The sequence below is a fragment of the Anarrhichthys ocellatus genome, unplaced genomic scaffold, assembly GCF_004355925.1.
Source record: "Anarrhichthys ocellatus isolate YVR2014 unplaced genomic scaffold, GSC_Weel_1.0 scaffold40, whole genome shotgun sequence".
Classification (NCBI taxonomy): Eukaryota; Metazoa; Chordata; class Actinopteri; order Perciformes; family Anarhichadidae; genus Anarrhichthys; species Anarrhichthys ocellatus.
Window position 1 is genome coordinate 4365043 of NW_022280070.1, and position 17123 is coordinate 4382165.

The following is a 17123-nucleotide window of genomic DNA, read 5'->3' on the forward strand; positions in this document are numbered from 1 at the left end:
TGTGTGTGTGTGTGTGTGTGTGTGTGTGTGTGTGTGTGTGTGTGTGTTTAGGAAGCAAAAGCAGGATGCAGGGTTGGGTCTGTCAGCTGTTGGAGTAAAGTAAACTATTAGCCGTGGGAGAAGGCAGTGTTTCCAGCGAAGAATTAGAACCACTTCTAATTGCAGTGAGGATGGGCTATGATTACATGCTGGCTAATGCACTGACATACCTCTCACTTGGCTGAAACTCAGAATGCTGCTTAAATGGCTGAATGCCTTTTGGTTATACAGCGTAATGGGAGGGTGTGTGGACGCACATGTGTGTGTTTGCTAAGTGTGGGTGGCTGCCTCTGTGTATCTGTGATTAAACTTGCCTTTAAGAGTGGTTTCCTGTGCTTCTTCCATGTGTTTGTGAGTTATACATTTTGCTTACACGCGTGTGTGTGTGTTTGCCGTGTGATAACTGAGCTCTGCTTGTTTTTCGAGTGCCTGTCGTTATTTGTAGCGGAGGCAACTTTTCTTTCCAAATCAAAACTCAGCTGGCGCAACTGTCTCTGAACAGTACAGAAGAAGTGTGTGTTTTGTGCGCTTGAGCTTTTGTGTACGTATGTGTTGTATTTGTGTGTGTGTGTGCGCGTGTGCCCACGGGAAAGAGCAATCAAAGGAGCTGTGTGGTGGAGAGATTGAATAAAAGGAGTGAGAGAGGAAACGGAGTGGCAGGCAGCTGAGAGGGCAGCATGTGGGGGTGGATGGGGGGCTGATGCAGGTGCCTAATTCTACCTCAGCCCTGGGCTTTTTATATTCCATCCATCTCTGTCTTCTCCACTTCTGCAAGGGGCTGTTGGTGGATGCAGTAAATCCACCTGCTTCAATTACAGGGTAGATTAGCCGATTTATCTGTGACAGTAATCGGAATAATAACACACACAGATGGATTTATACAGAATTATTCTGTAAATCTGTTGCATAAGTAATCAGGTAAGAATTTTAATGAGCTGTGTTAATTTTTTGCCTCATAATTTTAATTGCTCACTCTTTTGCTCGTGGAACAGCTTGTTCTCAGGTGTGCAGACGCCCACGTTTGCGAGAAGGTGCGGTTTACGCTTTTTGCCGGCAAGTACTGTTAATCAGTTTGCATTCCCAGCATCTGGGATGACAGTTATCTTCTTCATCGGCCCTTAGGCCTGCGTTATATCTCTTTTAACTAGACAGAAGGAATACAGACAACGTTGCGGTTTGTGTGGGGTCATGTGGCAAGAGAGAGAACTTTGAACACAGAAACGGGAATTTTGTTGTGCATCTCTGCTGATTACTTCCTGGTTTAGTCATGGGTCACATAAAGGCTGAATGACTGCTCGGGGAGATTTCACGAGAAACCTACACGAGGCATTTTCATGCAGGGGTCGTTTTGGAGGACAGCAGTAGACCGTGGTAGCTAGGGATCGGAAGAGGACGTGGCTGTGCACATGTGGATTTCTGTGCGGAAACAAAACGGGACGTCTGTTCAGTTTATTTTTGGTGATGTGGAAGGTCCGGCTAATGTGTGACAGACCAGTGAAGTATGAGGAGAGAAGTGGTCATCCTTGGTAACGGGGCCTTAGCAGACCAGAGTCGTCTGTACACATGGAAACTGGATGGATCAATACCACTGGAATGGTGGAGGTGGAGTAAACTATGCAGCAGAGTGGGAGGGAGAGAATTGTCTGACATACTGGAACATGTGATGCTGCAGATGTCTGTTATTTTAGAGATGAGGTCCGGAATGAATTAAAGCGTTTTATTTATTTATTTTTTGGTGGGCTGGTGGTGTATGTGTGTGTAAATGTGTGTATCCCCATCTGACAGATCTCCTTTCAGAAAGTGGAGCTGCTTTGAGGATCAATACTGACACACTGTCTGCACAAGTACACAAGTACGCACCAGTACACAAGTACACCCACGTACACACGTGTACACACCCACACACACACACACACATACACACCCTTTAAAGCTCACTGTCTCATCTGTCAGTTGACAGAGTTTTCTCCTGCTCCGTGGCTTCTCTTTCCAGCCAAGCAGATGGTGAACATTCAGAATGAAAGCAGATCCTAAGTCCTTTTGGATCTCCATCAATTCGCCAGTCTCTGGGACCGTCCAGCACGGGGCTCAAGTTTCTCAGCCCGGACTGAGCCTCCTCCGATCCCCAACAAGGGCGCAGTCGCTGCCTTCCCTCCCTCCACAGCCCCACATATGTCTAGTCTAGCAGCAGCGCTTTTGAATCAATAACAACGTCCCACATTTCCGTTAAAACAAACACCGGAGCTCAACAAGGGCTGCCTTGTTGCCCCCATTGCTCGCTCCTTTTGCACCCTAGCAACTCAGCAGATACCTCCAAACCCAGCGGGGTGCCACTGCGCTCTGCTCTATGACATCTTCACCCAGCGTGCGGCACCCTGCTGTGTGCGTAAAGCAAACGCTCTGAAGAGATCATTTCCCTCGTCTTCTGTCGTCTGTCTGTCCCGCTTACCTGTAGCACCAGCTGTACCACCCAGCCCTCCCTCCCCCTGCGTGTTTTTATGTGACAGAATGAGCAGGATTTATTTCAGCACGCATGCTTGGGCCCTTTAACGGGGCTGGTTTGAAGGCGCGCCGCTTTGAAGCCCGCACCACTCCTAACTGTAAGTGATTTTACGAGACGTGTTTCTGTGCCAGTCAGGCAGGCCGCTGTGCCACAACCAGATTGGGGGAGCGCAGTGGGGATGCCATTCCAGCACACACCATCTGGGAGACGGTGTGCGTTCTTGTGTGTTTGCGTGTGTGATAATGCACATATGTTTGTGTAGGTGTGTGTTTGCGTGCATGTGAAGGGAGAAGGGGTGGTTAGCGCTGGCTGTGAAAGGAAACAAAAAATTTGACTTTTTGAGGGAGGCCTCATACTGCCCCTGCCCGCGTCAACTGATTTATGAGCTCGTGAAGGAAATCTCCCTTTTGTCACTTTTCATCTCTTTTCTCCACGTCATCCTTTTTTTTCTCTTTTTTCACTCTCTATCTCTGTCTCTCGATGGAATTCTGCTTTACCCCAAACTTCCACTGCTTCCAGAGAACGTAGAGGAAGGAGAAGAGAAAAGGAAACGCTGCTTTCTTTCCGTATCTGGTTAAAAAACCATGTTGAACAAAATGGTTGTCTTAGTGGATATGTTTTAGCAAATGGTCGCAGGTGTTGACATGCCAGCGTAATGTATTTTGTTTGTGCTAAGGATGCTGGTCATTAGGCCGTGTATACTTTCTGCCTGTAAATAATTCAAAGCACTTGTTATGATGCTGTTCCCACTGTACTGTGGTTTGAGCATTATTGGAGGAAACAGGAAAAACAACTACAGACCATTTTGCAGGGGGGGGGGGGGGCAATACTTCTGCCGGCCTTGCTCGGACTGACTCCCACACTCGGCCTTCAGTTAGGTCGCAGAGCTTTGTGACAGCATCTTGCACGGATACGACGCTACAGCGGTGACAACATCTCTCCACAGACATACAAACACCTGGCAAAGTACTCAAAACCGCTTCTGTGATAGTACAACTAAGTAGGCGTCTCCAGGACCATATTTTGCTATGATGACTCACAAGGTAAAAACAATAACCAGTGTCGTCGTCGCGACTGGTAAAAACATTGTCTGAATTTTTGTGTGTGTGTGTGGAGAACATTTCTGGCCACAGGGACACACAGGCTTGCTGCTAATACCTGCTAGCCTGTACATTACCGCACTGGGGCCCCAGTCAGGTCAACTGCAGTCTGGAGCCCTTACTGTGTGTGCGAATGTGCACTCATCATGTGTTTATGTGCCAGTGTGCACCTTACTCAGTCAGATGCTATAGCTATAAATCTGCCTCACCCTTTCCTGGCCCGCTGAGGACTCAGCAGGAGCAGTTGGGGAGGGGGTTCACCCTTTTTCAAAGCAGGGGAGGAGAGAGGAGAGGGTACAGGGTTAGAGGGGAAGAGAGATAAATGAGGGAGGGGGCTTAATGAGAGCCCGGGCTCACATGATTGCGGTACAGGCTGATAGAAATCAGGATCTTTCTCAAAGAAGTCAATTAACCCCCTCCCCCTCCCATAATTATGCATGGCCTGCTCCACTGGCTCTTTACTGATAGGGCTGCTCAGCTCAGCTCAATATGCAGACTCATGCTGCCTGCATCTGCAAGGGCTTTTGTATATTGTGAGAAGCATTCGTCAACCTTTTTTTTTCAGAATCTGCTGGCAGTCTGCTTTAAACTTTTCAAAGCCATTAGTTATTCCCAACCCCATCTTTCTTCTCACCTGACAAGCTGAAAGGGCCAGTACTGGGCCAAGGCAGGAGGGGGCTCCACCCCAGGAGGCCCTTGGTCATTAGTGCATTAGAGGCTATAGATGATGGCTGAAGTCTGTGGTCAGAGTAAATAAGCAGTGTTGCATTAAGTCAACACGACCAGGCGGCTCCTTCACAGCACCCAGTGTTGACATAACTGCTCTCTTATCTGAGGAGCGCAAAGCCAAGCCCCACAATAGAACACTGTGCCAGAACAAATACAGTAAGAAGATAGAAACCACACTCTCCAACACACACACACACACACTGGCTGTGAGGGAATGTGTCGCATGGCACTACAAGTGAAGGCTGATGCTGATGCCGACATCAATACGGCACAAAACAATGTATATCCGATAAAGCAGGCCTGTGCAGCAGAAGTGTAATCAAGTTGCGGCCCCAGCGTGGGCTGTTCATGCTACCAGACTGCCTGGTGTTCATGTGAGCTCATGAAAATAATGGGGTGTTTAGGATCTCAGTAATCTGGGTGAAGGACCTGGACTCTGCTCGTGCTGCTCAACCTGGCAAAGAATGAAGGCCGGCCTGACAGTCATGAGGCCAGCTCTGTCGTCGAGCACTTTGCGGAAGTTGCGGCTGCAGCTATCACTTGTCTGTATGTGTGTAAAGCTGAGCAGAGAGAAAGAAAGGGGAGAGGAAAAAAAATTGTGCTAGTTTGCTTTTCAAACCGTTGTTTAAGTACCTGTGTTCCATTTGCTATTTTTCTGTGTCAAAACATTTCAGTAGGCCCTCTTCCCCTCATTGCCTCACATCACCCTAATAACTCTTCTTTATTCTCATTCCCTGTCTTCCCCCACCTCCCCCTTCCTCTCCATTATGGCCTTTGCAAGGTCTAGTTTGAGCTTGGCTCACACTGGCGTCGTGATACCCTGCTGAAAGCTGTTGCTCCCCTGTGGATACGAGGACACAGCTGAGGTTTCTCTGCGCTACCTCTCGCTCATGCTTCTTCCCCTTTAACTCTGCGACCATGACTCGCCGTCTTCCTTCCACGGTTTCCCCAAATCATTTCCCTGGTCAGGCTCGCCACATACCTTGCGGCTTTCTGGCCCAATGCGTATGTGCTGACATGTTTTATGGCCAAGCAGAGCAGAAGTGTATATTTAAGAAAAATAAGAAAAGCCAACATATGGACTCATAGGCACACTGATCAAAGTCGGTTTATTGGTTACTCTGGGATGGAGGGTTTTTATTTGAGACCAAAACACTGCCAGTAGTTCTATTGAGCAGTCAGAAAATATATGATTTTATTTTCTATCCTGCTATCACGTGTAGGGGCATTTTTGCGTGCCTTTTCAGTGGGTGTGCATCTGTGTGCTTGAGGATGTGCTATGTCAAACAAAACGAGCAGCTGCAGCACATCTGTTAACTTTGATCAGATGCTGCAGGCCTTCTGTAGCCCCACAAGGCCTCCCTCCTCCTCTGTGCCATTTCTGAATACGACCTGCAGACAAATACAGAGCGAGGGGGAGAATGACACGTGACCGTCCAGCCCGCCCACCTGTCCAGCAGACTAGATGTGATCACCGCAAAGGAGATAGATGACAGCAATGGTGGCTGTGCAGCCAACCAACCAGACAAGACAAACCATGAGCAGTTGATCAAGATGATATCCCTCCCTTCCGTCTCCCTGGTTTGACCTTGGATTGTGCCTTTCCTACTCCTAGCTGTTAAAGACTACATCAAGCTGACCAGCTGGAGAAGGGAGAGGAGAGGCATTTTATGGCCGCCCTGCTCTATGTTACACTTCATCTGCTCATGTTCGGGTGAGGATGACCTTCTCTTCTCTGCACAGATTGCAGGAAATGCTCCTAATTTTACTCATCTCCACTCAAGTGTGATGCTGCAGATGTTGAGCAGGCCTGGCATTCCATGGATGACCGGTGTCGGCAGTCGGGAGATATATCTCGTCTTTAGGCTCAGTTTGTCAGATGTATTTCACAAAGAATTTGCACTGTGTGATATGGCTGGCCTTGCACACGCTAGACAATGTAGGCTGCTACAGTGGAAAATCTGTATGGGCCAACTGGAGTATTGTCCTTCTGGCTAAGAAGCTTTGCAACCACAGAAGTCAAGGAGATGCACGCGTATTATACAGTGTCTTCTTAACAAGGTAATACTGTATATTGTTTGGCCTTGGCTACCCAGGTGCCATCCATCCCCTTGTTTTTAGGTTATCAGAACAAAAATGCTTGCATTTGTCTTGGCTAACGCTACAAGAATTACACATTTCTCCTTTGTTCCCCTTGTGAACCAGCAGCAAATTATATTCAGGGCTGCAGGAAGACCTTGGGCTGGCTGGCTGGTGCGGCGGCTCTCTGCTCCGTTATCTGCACTGTTCTGTCTCCGCGCCCCTGACAGGCTACATCAGACGGAGAGAAGCCAGAGCAGGGAGCTGCCTTCTGTTTCTCTCACACACATCACTCCAGGACTTTATCATATTACAGGCCAATCTAAGAGAACTCAGAGGACCGCAGCAAAGCAGTCTCTGTAACAAGGGCCCTCGTGTCCAGCACTGCTCTCCATGACCTAAAGGAGGCGCCCGGGCCACAGATGGAAGAGGGCGGACGGGAGAACGGGACATTCCGACGAGCCCTGGTTGCCAGTTGAATGCTGGGATGCTGATTTATGGGCGGTTCTGACGGAGGGAGGGGTGAACCTCTGACTCCCCATAAAACAAGACGTTCATCTCCCTCCCAGGCCTCAGAAAAACTGATGGACAAACAAGAGCTGAGAAACGGAGCACAAGTGCGACGAAGGAGTGGGAGGGAAAGCGTTTTTTTTTTTTTTTTTAAAAACCCAAAAATGAAGAGAAAGTGTTTCCGTTTTGAAGCATACGGATGACGGCAACTGAAGAAAGAGAGCGAGGTGATGAGGGAGGACAGAAGGACAGCAGGGGGAAGGAGAGGGAGTGATGGAGGGATGATGGAGAGGGTGTTAGGACGGAAAGGGAAAAGAGGAATGAGTGATGGGGCTCAAAGGAGCAAAGGGAGAAGAGGGGATGAAAGTGAAAAAGGAAGACGGCAGGCAAAATCTGCCCCAATGAGTCGAGCTGCCTGCAGATTTATGTGGTGTTGTGGGTATCCTTATACATCAACCAGAGGAGATGGGGAGACTCGAGCAATGTGCCGCCTATGGGGTTTTGTGTGTGTTTATCTGTGTATGTAACGCACCGCACATTTATTCTCCATCCTCGCGCTGTTCATGTCTCCTCCAAAGCAAACTGACTTGCCTGTGGTGAGGTAACATCCACCCACATCCACACTCCACTTTTCCGAAGCCTATCTATCTAGCGCTGCTGGTAGAGAAAATAGAGGTTTAGACCACCCAGGACCAGGTAGTCAAAGAGCTGCTTTGATGTGGCACAAGCATATGTGCAGTGCATAGGCACAATCTCTGCGAAAACGCACTCGCAAAACACTGTTTTACTGCCTCCTGTGCGGCATCATTACTCCTCGTCACTGGAGAGGTGGGATACAAGAAATGAAAAAGAAAAAGAGAGTTTGAGAGAGAGAGAGAGAGGCAGCCACCTCCTGTGCCAGGCAGTGCCAGGCTGAAACACTGGAGCCGCATGGTCACCCTGAGGGAGGGGAAACCTGCCCAGTCTAACCACATCTCAATTAACCAATTAAGTTCAAAAGTTAACAGGGGACTAATTAGAGAGAATATTGCTGAGCACTTGTTTTAATCTGCCTTTTTCCCCACTACCAGGCATGTCTGTGTCCGTGACCTGGCTGGCTGAGCTTTGGCTGCGTCGGCTGAAACATGGCACGCAAGCCGCCGTTAGTCACCCATCCATCCCCTTGGCCAGAACATAAAACCGATGGATTTAGACAGATCAGTCATCAGCAGTAAAACAAACCAGATCCTGAGCAGTCCACTTGATGTTTCCAGTGGAACAGGAGAACCATGAAAACCCCATTTTTGGATGTGAAGATTGAGAGACCTGTGAGAGATTATTCAAAAGTTGAGGACAGTTTCTAATCCAACCTAACATGGCCGTTTCCTGTTTTCGCCCCCTCTTGTTTGGTCCCGCAGATGGTTATTAATGGATGCCAAATGGGAGGTTTAGTGTCTCGCTATTGGCCTGTTGGAGTCTCCTTTTAACGCCATTATATTAAATGACTTGCGTTTAGGACTCGAGGCTACAGCGCGCTCCTCTCGTTGACAATGTGCCTCGGGCAGAGGGTGTCTGTAACTTACCACTAAAAGTACAAATTGTATCCCTGTGTTCAAGAGGAGGAGGGGGTTTGGTTGCTATATTGGCTGCTACCACCAATAAAAGATATGTGTGCTGTATGACACAATTGTAGTGGGGCTGCTTTGAGCCCTGGAGCCAAATGCAGTGTGTTTGGAATCAGTCTGACAGCTATAGAGAGAGAGAGGCGAGAAATCCCTCTTTGACTCTGCTCGTTTTCCAGCAGGGATATATTTGTACTGTGATTTTTTTTGGGGGCTTTTATGAAGGCTGTGACTATTTAAGTTCCTGCATGGTTGATTAGCTGTGTGTGTGTGTGTGTGTGTGTGTGTGTGTGTGTGTGTGTTTCAACATGTGTGTGTAAGAGGAAGAGGGTGAGAAAAGGCTGTAGATGTCAGGATGCAGTTTGAGGGGTGAAGGACTCCCCTGTTGTATGTGAGGCCCTGGAGGATTCCTCCCCCCTTTCTCTCTTCCTCCTTTTCCCTTCTTTCTAAACCCCCCCTTTACACCCATCTCTTCCTCTGTGAGATCCACAATGCTGGGAAGAAATGTGTCATTAACAGGGGAGACCAAAATAATGTTTATGGGCTCAAGCGGCACTGAAATCATTTTCCATATCAGTGCAACTGCATGGGCCCTGCGGGGGAGTAAATCTGATTTTCTCCTCCCTGTGCCAATGGGAAACATCATGGGAAAGAAAACAGATTGGATTGTTAGAGAGACGGCCTGACGCAGCTGTGGGCGGCTCTTTTTATGTGTGTGTGTAACGTGTGTGTATCATAGTGACAGAGACAACCAGAAGTGAAAGAGAGAAGGCAAAATACAAATGTGGATATTTAGTGTGCGTGTGTGGAAGAGAGCTTGAGATGGATGAGGCCCACTATGGTAATCACAATTTCATGCCTCAAGAATAAAGAGCTGGAACGCAGCAAACGGCCCTGAAACACCCTCATGTAACAATGGGTCAGTTAACAAGCACCCTTGCCAAAGTTTGGACAGATAACAAATGGTTCTCCTTGAGGAGTGTGTAGCTGCCCTGTATACAAAGAATAAAATGCTGCTTGCCCTGCAAGGGCTCAGCAAAATACCGGGCCATTCCATAAGAAACACTTGCATTTAATTTGAACCAAGACACAAATAACACAATTGCTTTATTAGGTAGCATGGAGGAGGGTTCAATAAAGTATAATGCTGATTGAAATAACGCCTTGTTGCTTGGAGAGAAAACACTCTTGGCCTGGTGTAATACGCACTTCTTGTTACGCCATGAACATTTAAGTTCTCGGAGGAGAAATTGAAAGCAGAGTTTGGCGATTTTGTGTTGTGACATAGCTTTTCTTGTGAATGCTATTAAATCTGTGTTATGGGAGTAGGGAATGTGATTGCGCATGTGTGGGTGGGTGTAAAAGGAAGGTAATGGGCCTTGAACTCATTTGTCCTGGCCTGGTCCTGCTGCTGTTTCGAATCTGTCCTCCCACCTCCTGTGTCCCGGCCTGGAATGTCTGCTTGGTCTGCACAGATGAGGCTATAGTGACTCAGCACACTTCTGCACTTTCACACGGATCACAGCGAACCCACCTAAACACAGGTCCGAGTGACAAGCCCAAACCTTACAGACCCTATCTTAACCTTTTAGCTTTTGTCCAAACACGCATGTCCAGCTGCTCTTTGTCCAGTTTCTTTGTAGTCCGTCAGAGACATCATCACATATCCTGCCCTGTGCTTTACCCTTAACCTCTTCACCCATATACCTCAGCTTCTTCGAACCCTGTAGCCTTCACCCCTGAGCCAGCTCTTACTTTGACAATTGGAGTTCTTAAACAACACACTTCCTGGTCTGCTCCTCTGCAAATAGCTGCACCGGTGCCGAGTGTCCAGCTCTTTATTTACTGTGCTCATAAAACACCTCTTCAGCAGGAACTGTTCCAGACGTTGCTATCTCTTCCTGTCAGCTACCCACTGCCCTTTTCTACACTACTGTTGGCATAGGAGTGCTGGGATTAGAGGTGAAACCCCTTTTTTTTGCATTGATTACCCTCTCTGAAAAGGAGCCTTTTTATAAATGATTAATTGCAGTCAAATTGAGGTGGAATACCGCTTGAGGAGGCCGGCCAGATAGGGGCACACATTTCTGGCTCTACAAATAGTGAAGGAGGGCGAGAAGGAGAATCGATGGAGGGAAACATATTGGTGGGATGTGTGCATGTTCTTTGACATCACTCCACCCCTCCTAGAACAAACTATACCTCGGAGACGTTTTCTCCGATCTGTTTTCTCTGTCACAGCCTGTGTGGATCCATTGTTGTTTTCAGGCTCCCTGCCAAGCCAGGATGAGCCAGTTGGACTAATTTGTTTAGGATTAGAATCTCTTATCCCCATCATGTCAACTTGTATAGTATAAACAGCTGGGTGAAGTGCGCGGGATGCTTTGGCTGACCTCCCCGCGCCAATTTTATTTGCATAGTACTCACGAAAAAAATCCATCTTACCCCACCATCGCTTCAATCGCAAGCAAGTGGCTGACCACAAAGCCACTCTACAAACACCGGCTGTCAACTTTCAGCGAGACGACCACCATACGCACACACAATCGCACACATGGAGGCACGCATATGCTCGGCGACACACACTCCCACACACTCTCTGGTGCTCTTTCACTCTCAAAGTTTCTCACAGTTCTCCTCACACCCTTATCTACACTTCTAGTCTAAACTCTCGCCCCTTACCCCTCCTCTGGATGTTGCCCTGTCGCACGTTCTCACTCTCTTCCTCCATCCATTCTTCTAACTGCTTCTCCCGCTCCCTTTCCACTTCTCCCACCCCCGCACTGACCACATCCACTAAACTCACTCCACAGGCACGCAGTGTGGAGAGTGTCGGAGGCGTGCGCTGCTGGCACTTTCCCCCACCTCTGCACTGGGCCCAGCTCCAGGACTGGACCGCCTGCTCGCTCTGTCTCTCTCACTTCAGTATGCCTAAAGTCAGGGAGGGAGTTTGTAAAGCAGGGGGGGCAAACAACAACAAACTACAACAACAACAAAAAAAACAACCTCCTGCTACAGTTGTTTGTAGGAGGAGGAATTTGGCTACCAGTTGCGCTAATGTTTTCAAGATGACTTTGACTGTTTGAAGGAAATCCCCCCTCTTTAGTAGCCATTTGAAATTCCTTCTGTGTTTTATTGTGAGGAAGTAGGCGCTGGGTTAGTCAGCGGCTCTCCAGGGTAGTGTGTGCAGTCTGTCTGGGGCTGCCGGTGTGTACAGTTGCCCAAACCATTCCAGTTTCCCCGCGTTGCTACAGAGGCTCATGAGTGAATATATGTACGTGGAAAGTCTGGCTGGCGTCTTCTCGGGCGTCTGAATTCTTGGGCAGAACATGGAATTACATCGGTAGGAAAGTCTGAGAAAGACGCATACTGCTCAATATGTTTTCGCTTGGTAAGTTAACTTTGAAATGTCTGTCTCTTCATCGCCTCCGTCTTCAGTCTCGACTCACCGCTTTCAGCTTCTTTCCTACTCGAGTGTTAAAGAGCCAAACCAGGCCACATAAAGAACTTGTCAGAAATCACAAATCCCATTCTAACAGTAAAACTAGTCAGTTAAAGCAGTGCCAGCAACAGCTACTTCAACTAGCTGCTGGATGTTAAGAAGCTCTTGGAAAAGAAAAGGTTTCTGGTTTTCTTTTTGATCATCTCTCAACTCTTGTTGATAATGATTTGATTTATTTAAGACCAGAAGAAAGGTGGGGGGGGGGGTGTTTTGTCAGAGGGAGAGTATATGAGCTGTGATTGTTCAGGGTGCATTGTGTAGAGCTACACATGGCACTGACCGCTGACGGTGCAACCTAATTTGGCTTGTGCTCACTGAATTTCTGTGTGTAAGTGTGTGTTAGTGTGGGTGTGTGTGTTTTTTCTATCTCCTGGCATTCTATTATCCTTCTATCCTCCCCTCTCTGGCACTGGCTGATCACTGAGCTGTGGAGAACAGGTTGAAGCAGTCGGACCTGCAATTTTCTCTTCTTCTCTTGTCACCATCACTCTCATCTTTCGCTGCCTGTCTGCTGTCCTTGTCTAGACGACACGTCCATCCGTCCCTTCAGGCTGCCGTCTGCAGACAAGACGAAGGGCTGCAGACTACTCGGGCTCATTTTTCAAGAGCAAACGGGGAAATGTGATGCAGAGTGAAATAATTGTACTTTATCTTCTCTTAGACAATAGTAGATCTGCGCTTTTGTGTGTGTGTGTGTGTGTGTGTGTGTGTGTGTGCATTTGATTCGTGATCTAGCTTGTCCAAGCACACAGTGTATTGGTGTGTATTTCCCCAGGAGGAAATTTTGATCTGATTCCCAGCATGCAAAAGAACAACGTGTTGTCAGTGGGTGCTTGTTGTCTTATCAGCTTTTTTTTTTTCCATCACTGCTTGGCCCACAGGAATCCCTTTACATCCTATTATTGTATAACTCCTTGTTAAGACACCAAACAACTCACCCTTGAGTTACAATAATGAGTAGGGGCAAAGATTCTGACACCTCCCTCCCCGCAGCCTAACAATTGAAAACAGATTAATTTGTGGAGAGGTGTGTGTGTGTTTATGAGCTGCACAGGTTTGGTGAGGTTTCAAGGTAGGTTGGAGAGGCTGTTGTTGCTGAGCAGCACACTGACCAACTGCATCTGCCCACTGCTGCCGTAATGGCTACCCTCCCTCCCTCCCTGCCTCAAGCGCTGTTTCTCGTTCGTTCCCATGACAACTGGGCCTTCAATTCTCACTGCTCCGCCCCCCCGCCTGCTGCTCACTCTGTGCCGTGCACGAGGGCCTCTGCCCGGGCCCACATTACTGTGTGTGCATGCATGTGCTTTGGTTGTTGCGTACCAACTGGACTCCCTCACCCTACTCCACCCACGATGGAGTGTGGGTGGAGTAGCACTTAACACGTCCACCTCCAGAGGTTCTTGGATATTTGTGTGTTTTCTGTGTTTGTACAGTCGAACCCGTTTGAACGCAACTGTGCTAGTGAGGGTGTCAGGGTGGGATGTTTCGATGTCAGAGAGGGAGGTGGGGTTCCCCCATCCCAATGCTCCCCTCTCCTTTAATTCTCTAATAGGATTAATCGTCATCGCTGTCAGGGATCGGCGCTGATTAGGATGCACATGAACCGATTTTCTTAAGAACCCATACAAGTGCACTGCTGGCACCACTTAAGAACCGGAGAAATAAATAAACAGGGTCAAAAACAAAATGCAGGCAGAGGAAACAACTTTTACAAGGAGCTGGCTTAGCCGTAGCAGGCTCCCTGGATCCATGTCTTCATTTAAAAAAGCTGCTCAATAAACAGTTACGGTGAGTCCAGGACAAATGCTGCCACGCCTCGGACCTTTGCTTCGCTTGTTCTGCACTGCTTTGGTTGGTACCTAAACTGGACCTGCCCCGACACCATAGCGGACCAGCCCGCTTTAATAACCTGTGTGCTTTCTCACCGACACCTCTGATTCATTAGGCTTTGAATGAGTTTAGGCAGGGCATCATATTAAAACAGCTTGAGCGTTGATAATGTCCTTAGATGTAACAGTGATATGAGAATGCTTGAGAAACTGCACGAGAAAGACATTGTTGCCAAGCACCATGCACTGTAAGTTTCTCAGCAGGAGGCAAACAGCAGACACAACGCAGAGGTAGGGGTCATTCACTGAGTGACAAGCTGTGGAGTCAGCAAGTGTGACAGTGGAGAAGGCTGCTGCAGTATTATTCTGTACTTCTACAGTTCAGATTTTCCCAGTAGGAGACCCTATGGCCAAACTTATAGGTCTGATCTGGTTGTGTATGAGTTGATCCAAGACCCTCCTAAGGTTTTCCTTCAATCCCCTTCTCCCCTAACATCAGCTTAAACTTCGAAGATCCCCTTGCCTAACATCTAGACATCCCCTTTTTATGTATTGTCCCTTTTCTCTCCTTGTCTTTCTGGCAGAGGCTCTCTCCTCTCTTGGTGTGTGAAGAGGGGCTTCACGGCCTCTCTCTGTCGCTCTCACCCTTTCTCTCTCTCTCTGGGGCGAGGCTGTTAATAATGCAGGAGGATTAGCTGATTTATGTGAGCCGGAGGCGCTGAGGAAAGCTGGGGATCCTGAAGGCGACAGAGAGGGCCGAGGTGTGTGCAATGTTGAGGGCGGTGCTATACAGGGAGCCCTGGGTGTCTGGATGACGGGGGGCTGGATGTGTGCCTAGCGAGCACGCTGGCATAAATCCACCCCCCACTGCCCCCAAACCCCACCCTGCACTCCACAGAGCTCTGCCAGAAGTGCTCTGCAGGGTCAGGGGTGATGGGAGGTGGCAGCGGAGGAGGAAAAGGAGAAAAGCATGGATACTGTAGTATGCCATCAGGCTACCTCCCACCGGCATGTTTAATGTTGCTATGGCACCCATTCCTATTGCTGCCTCCTTAAGCTATTTAAAGTCTTACTTGCCATTTTTGAGTTTTTGTGCAGTGTCGAATGTGCTAGTCAAACACTGTTTAGGAGACGGCTTTTTTGTGAGTTTGTGACACGCGTCACACACACACACACACACACACACACACACACACACACACACACACACACACACACACAGGGTGGGTTTTAAGGTAGATTTCAAGGTAGTGTGAGGTTGGGGATTGTGGGGGATTTCCACCGGTCTAGGGTGAAAAGTGTGACAGAGGTCTGTATGTGTGCAATAATACGTGCCCATGCCTATTTGTGTGTGTGTGAGTGTATTTGTGTGTGCCTGTGCTCTGGCCCATGAGCCATAGGCTATTCGGTGCAGGAGCGAGCGGCAGACTGATCGGTTTATCCTTACTGTCTGGCTAGAGGATGTGCACTCTCACCGCCTGGCTGATTAAGACTTCCACACAATTGTTCTCACACTCCCAGAAAAGGGATCGATTCCTGTTTGGACTGATTCATGCTTCAAGAAAATCAGATCATTTGGAGCTCCTTGTGAGATCAACTCGTCATGAGGGGCTGATAATGATTTTTTTTTTTACCATGTTGCTCACCCCAACGTTTTCCCAGCTAGCCCTGTGCGCACAATGTATGATACACCAATGTGTGAGTTTGTGCAAGCATATGCACGTTCTGCTCTCATCCTGACATCATACATATGCATGAGACTTCACGGCAGTGTGACTTGGGGGAAATGGATGTGCAAAGAGTGGAGCACCCGGGCCCCTCACTCAAGTGCACTGGCGAGCGCGTAATGGGAATGCAATTTAAGCAGTGGTTAATCAGTGTGTTTTCTCCAGCTTGCCCAGCAATGCATAATAGACAATCAGCCCCCAGTCACTCGGGCGTTGCTACGAATGGTCAATTACTCATCATAGTCTTGTTAAACACACAGTTCAGCCAGCCAGGGACAGATTGCTCTGCTGGTGCCATCATTATGGTAAAGAACAAAGCAAAGAAATGCTATGTGTCAGAGAGAAAGGGGGACGGGGAGGGAAAGAAGAGACAATGAGGGTTGGGAAGAGGCATGCACATAGTGTCTTTCTGCTCATCATGATGGGACAGAGGAGGGAAAGAGGAGAGAGGAAAGGGCCACTGTGACAAAGCAGAGGGCACAAGGAAAAGGAGCAAAACAGGAAAATAGAAACAAAAGAAAGTACAGGATTGTCGGAGTCATGCAGAGAGAAAAGAAGAAAGAGAGACAGAGGGGGAGGGAGGGGGGTGAAATGAAGCAGAGCAATAAGAGAGATTGAGGGCATGAAAGTGAGAGATGGAGAGCATAAGATAATGGCGGGAGGGAGAGAAATTGAGAAAGGGACACTGGGGAGCAGGAGCAAAAGTGTGTGAGAGCGAGAGGGAAAGAGCCTGAGAAAGTGTGTACTCAGCTGTGAGATGAGACCTCTGTCTGCCCATGGGGAGAGGCTGTGCGAGAGGAGAGGAGACGAGGGGAGAGGACTCTGCTGTCAGTGAGAGGGAGGAGAGTCTCACACTCTCACTCATTCACCCTGTCCCCGGGGCAGCGATCAAATCCGCTTTGCTTTGTGATTCCACCTAGACAGCCAGTGGGCTCCATACCTTTACATCTGACTTGTTTTCTTTATTCACACTCATAGTCACGGTGTACATGCACTCCTCTAATTCTAACAATGTTTTCTCTCCTTACCTTTGTCCCTGTGGGCATGCAGGCAGTGGATTGATGGGCAATTCCTCCGCCTCCTTCATGGGGACCTTTCTGGCCAGTAGTCTGGGTTCCCCCCCTTCCCATCCGTCTCACCCTTCCCGGCCGCCCTCCTCGCCCTCCTCACCCTCCTTCCGGGGCGGACCTCACTCCAGCGCCTCGCAAATCTGGTTTCCCCATTCACATGAAGGTACCTCAATCACACATGCACACAAACACACGCCCCTCATCTGGCCACATCGACTGCATGAAGCGATATTCATGTCTTGGCAGAATCGGGGACAGAGCTTTGTCGGCTGTATTGTTTCCCTGATATTGTGTATTTTTAGGCCGGGTTAGGTTTCCACCAAAGCACAGCTTGTAATCATCTAGCAAAAGCCAGGCTCCCACCCTTTTATTTGTGAACCAAAATAGTCCCAGGCCCAGCATGTTTGGGATGGAGTACAGTGCCATGGTTTCTG

The 17123-nt window shown here is 48.5% G+C and overlaps 1 protein-coding gene across 9 annotated transcripts in view; it reads left to right on the plus strand.

Annotated features, from left to right (window-relative positions):
• The window catches only part of bahcc1a (BAH domain and coiled-coil containing 1a), a 59438-nt gene that overhangs the window by 12589 nt on the left and 29726 nt on the right, over positions 1 to 17123 (plus strand). For 8 of the 9 annotated variants that reach the window (XM_031867615.1, XM_031867620.1, XM_031867619.1 and 5 more), the window contains exon 3: positions 16670 to 16852. In XM_031867615.1, the coding sequence (XP_031723475.1) occupies positions 16670 to 16852 (183 nt within the window). Of the gene's footprint in view, positions 1 to 3358; positions 11953 to 16669; positions 16853 to 17123 lie in introns of those variants that run through there. The other variant, XM_031867622.1, reaches the window with a different exon arrangement.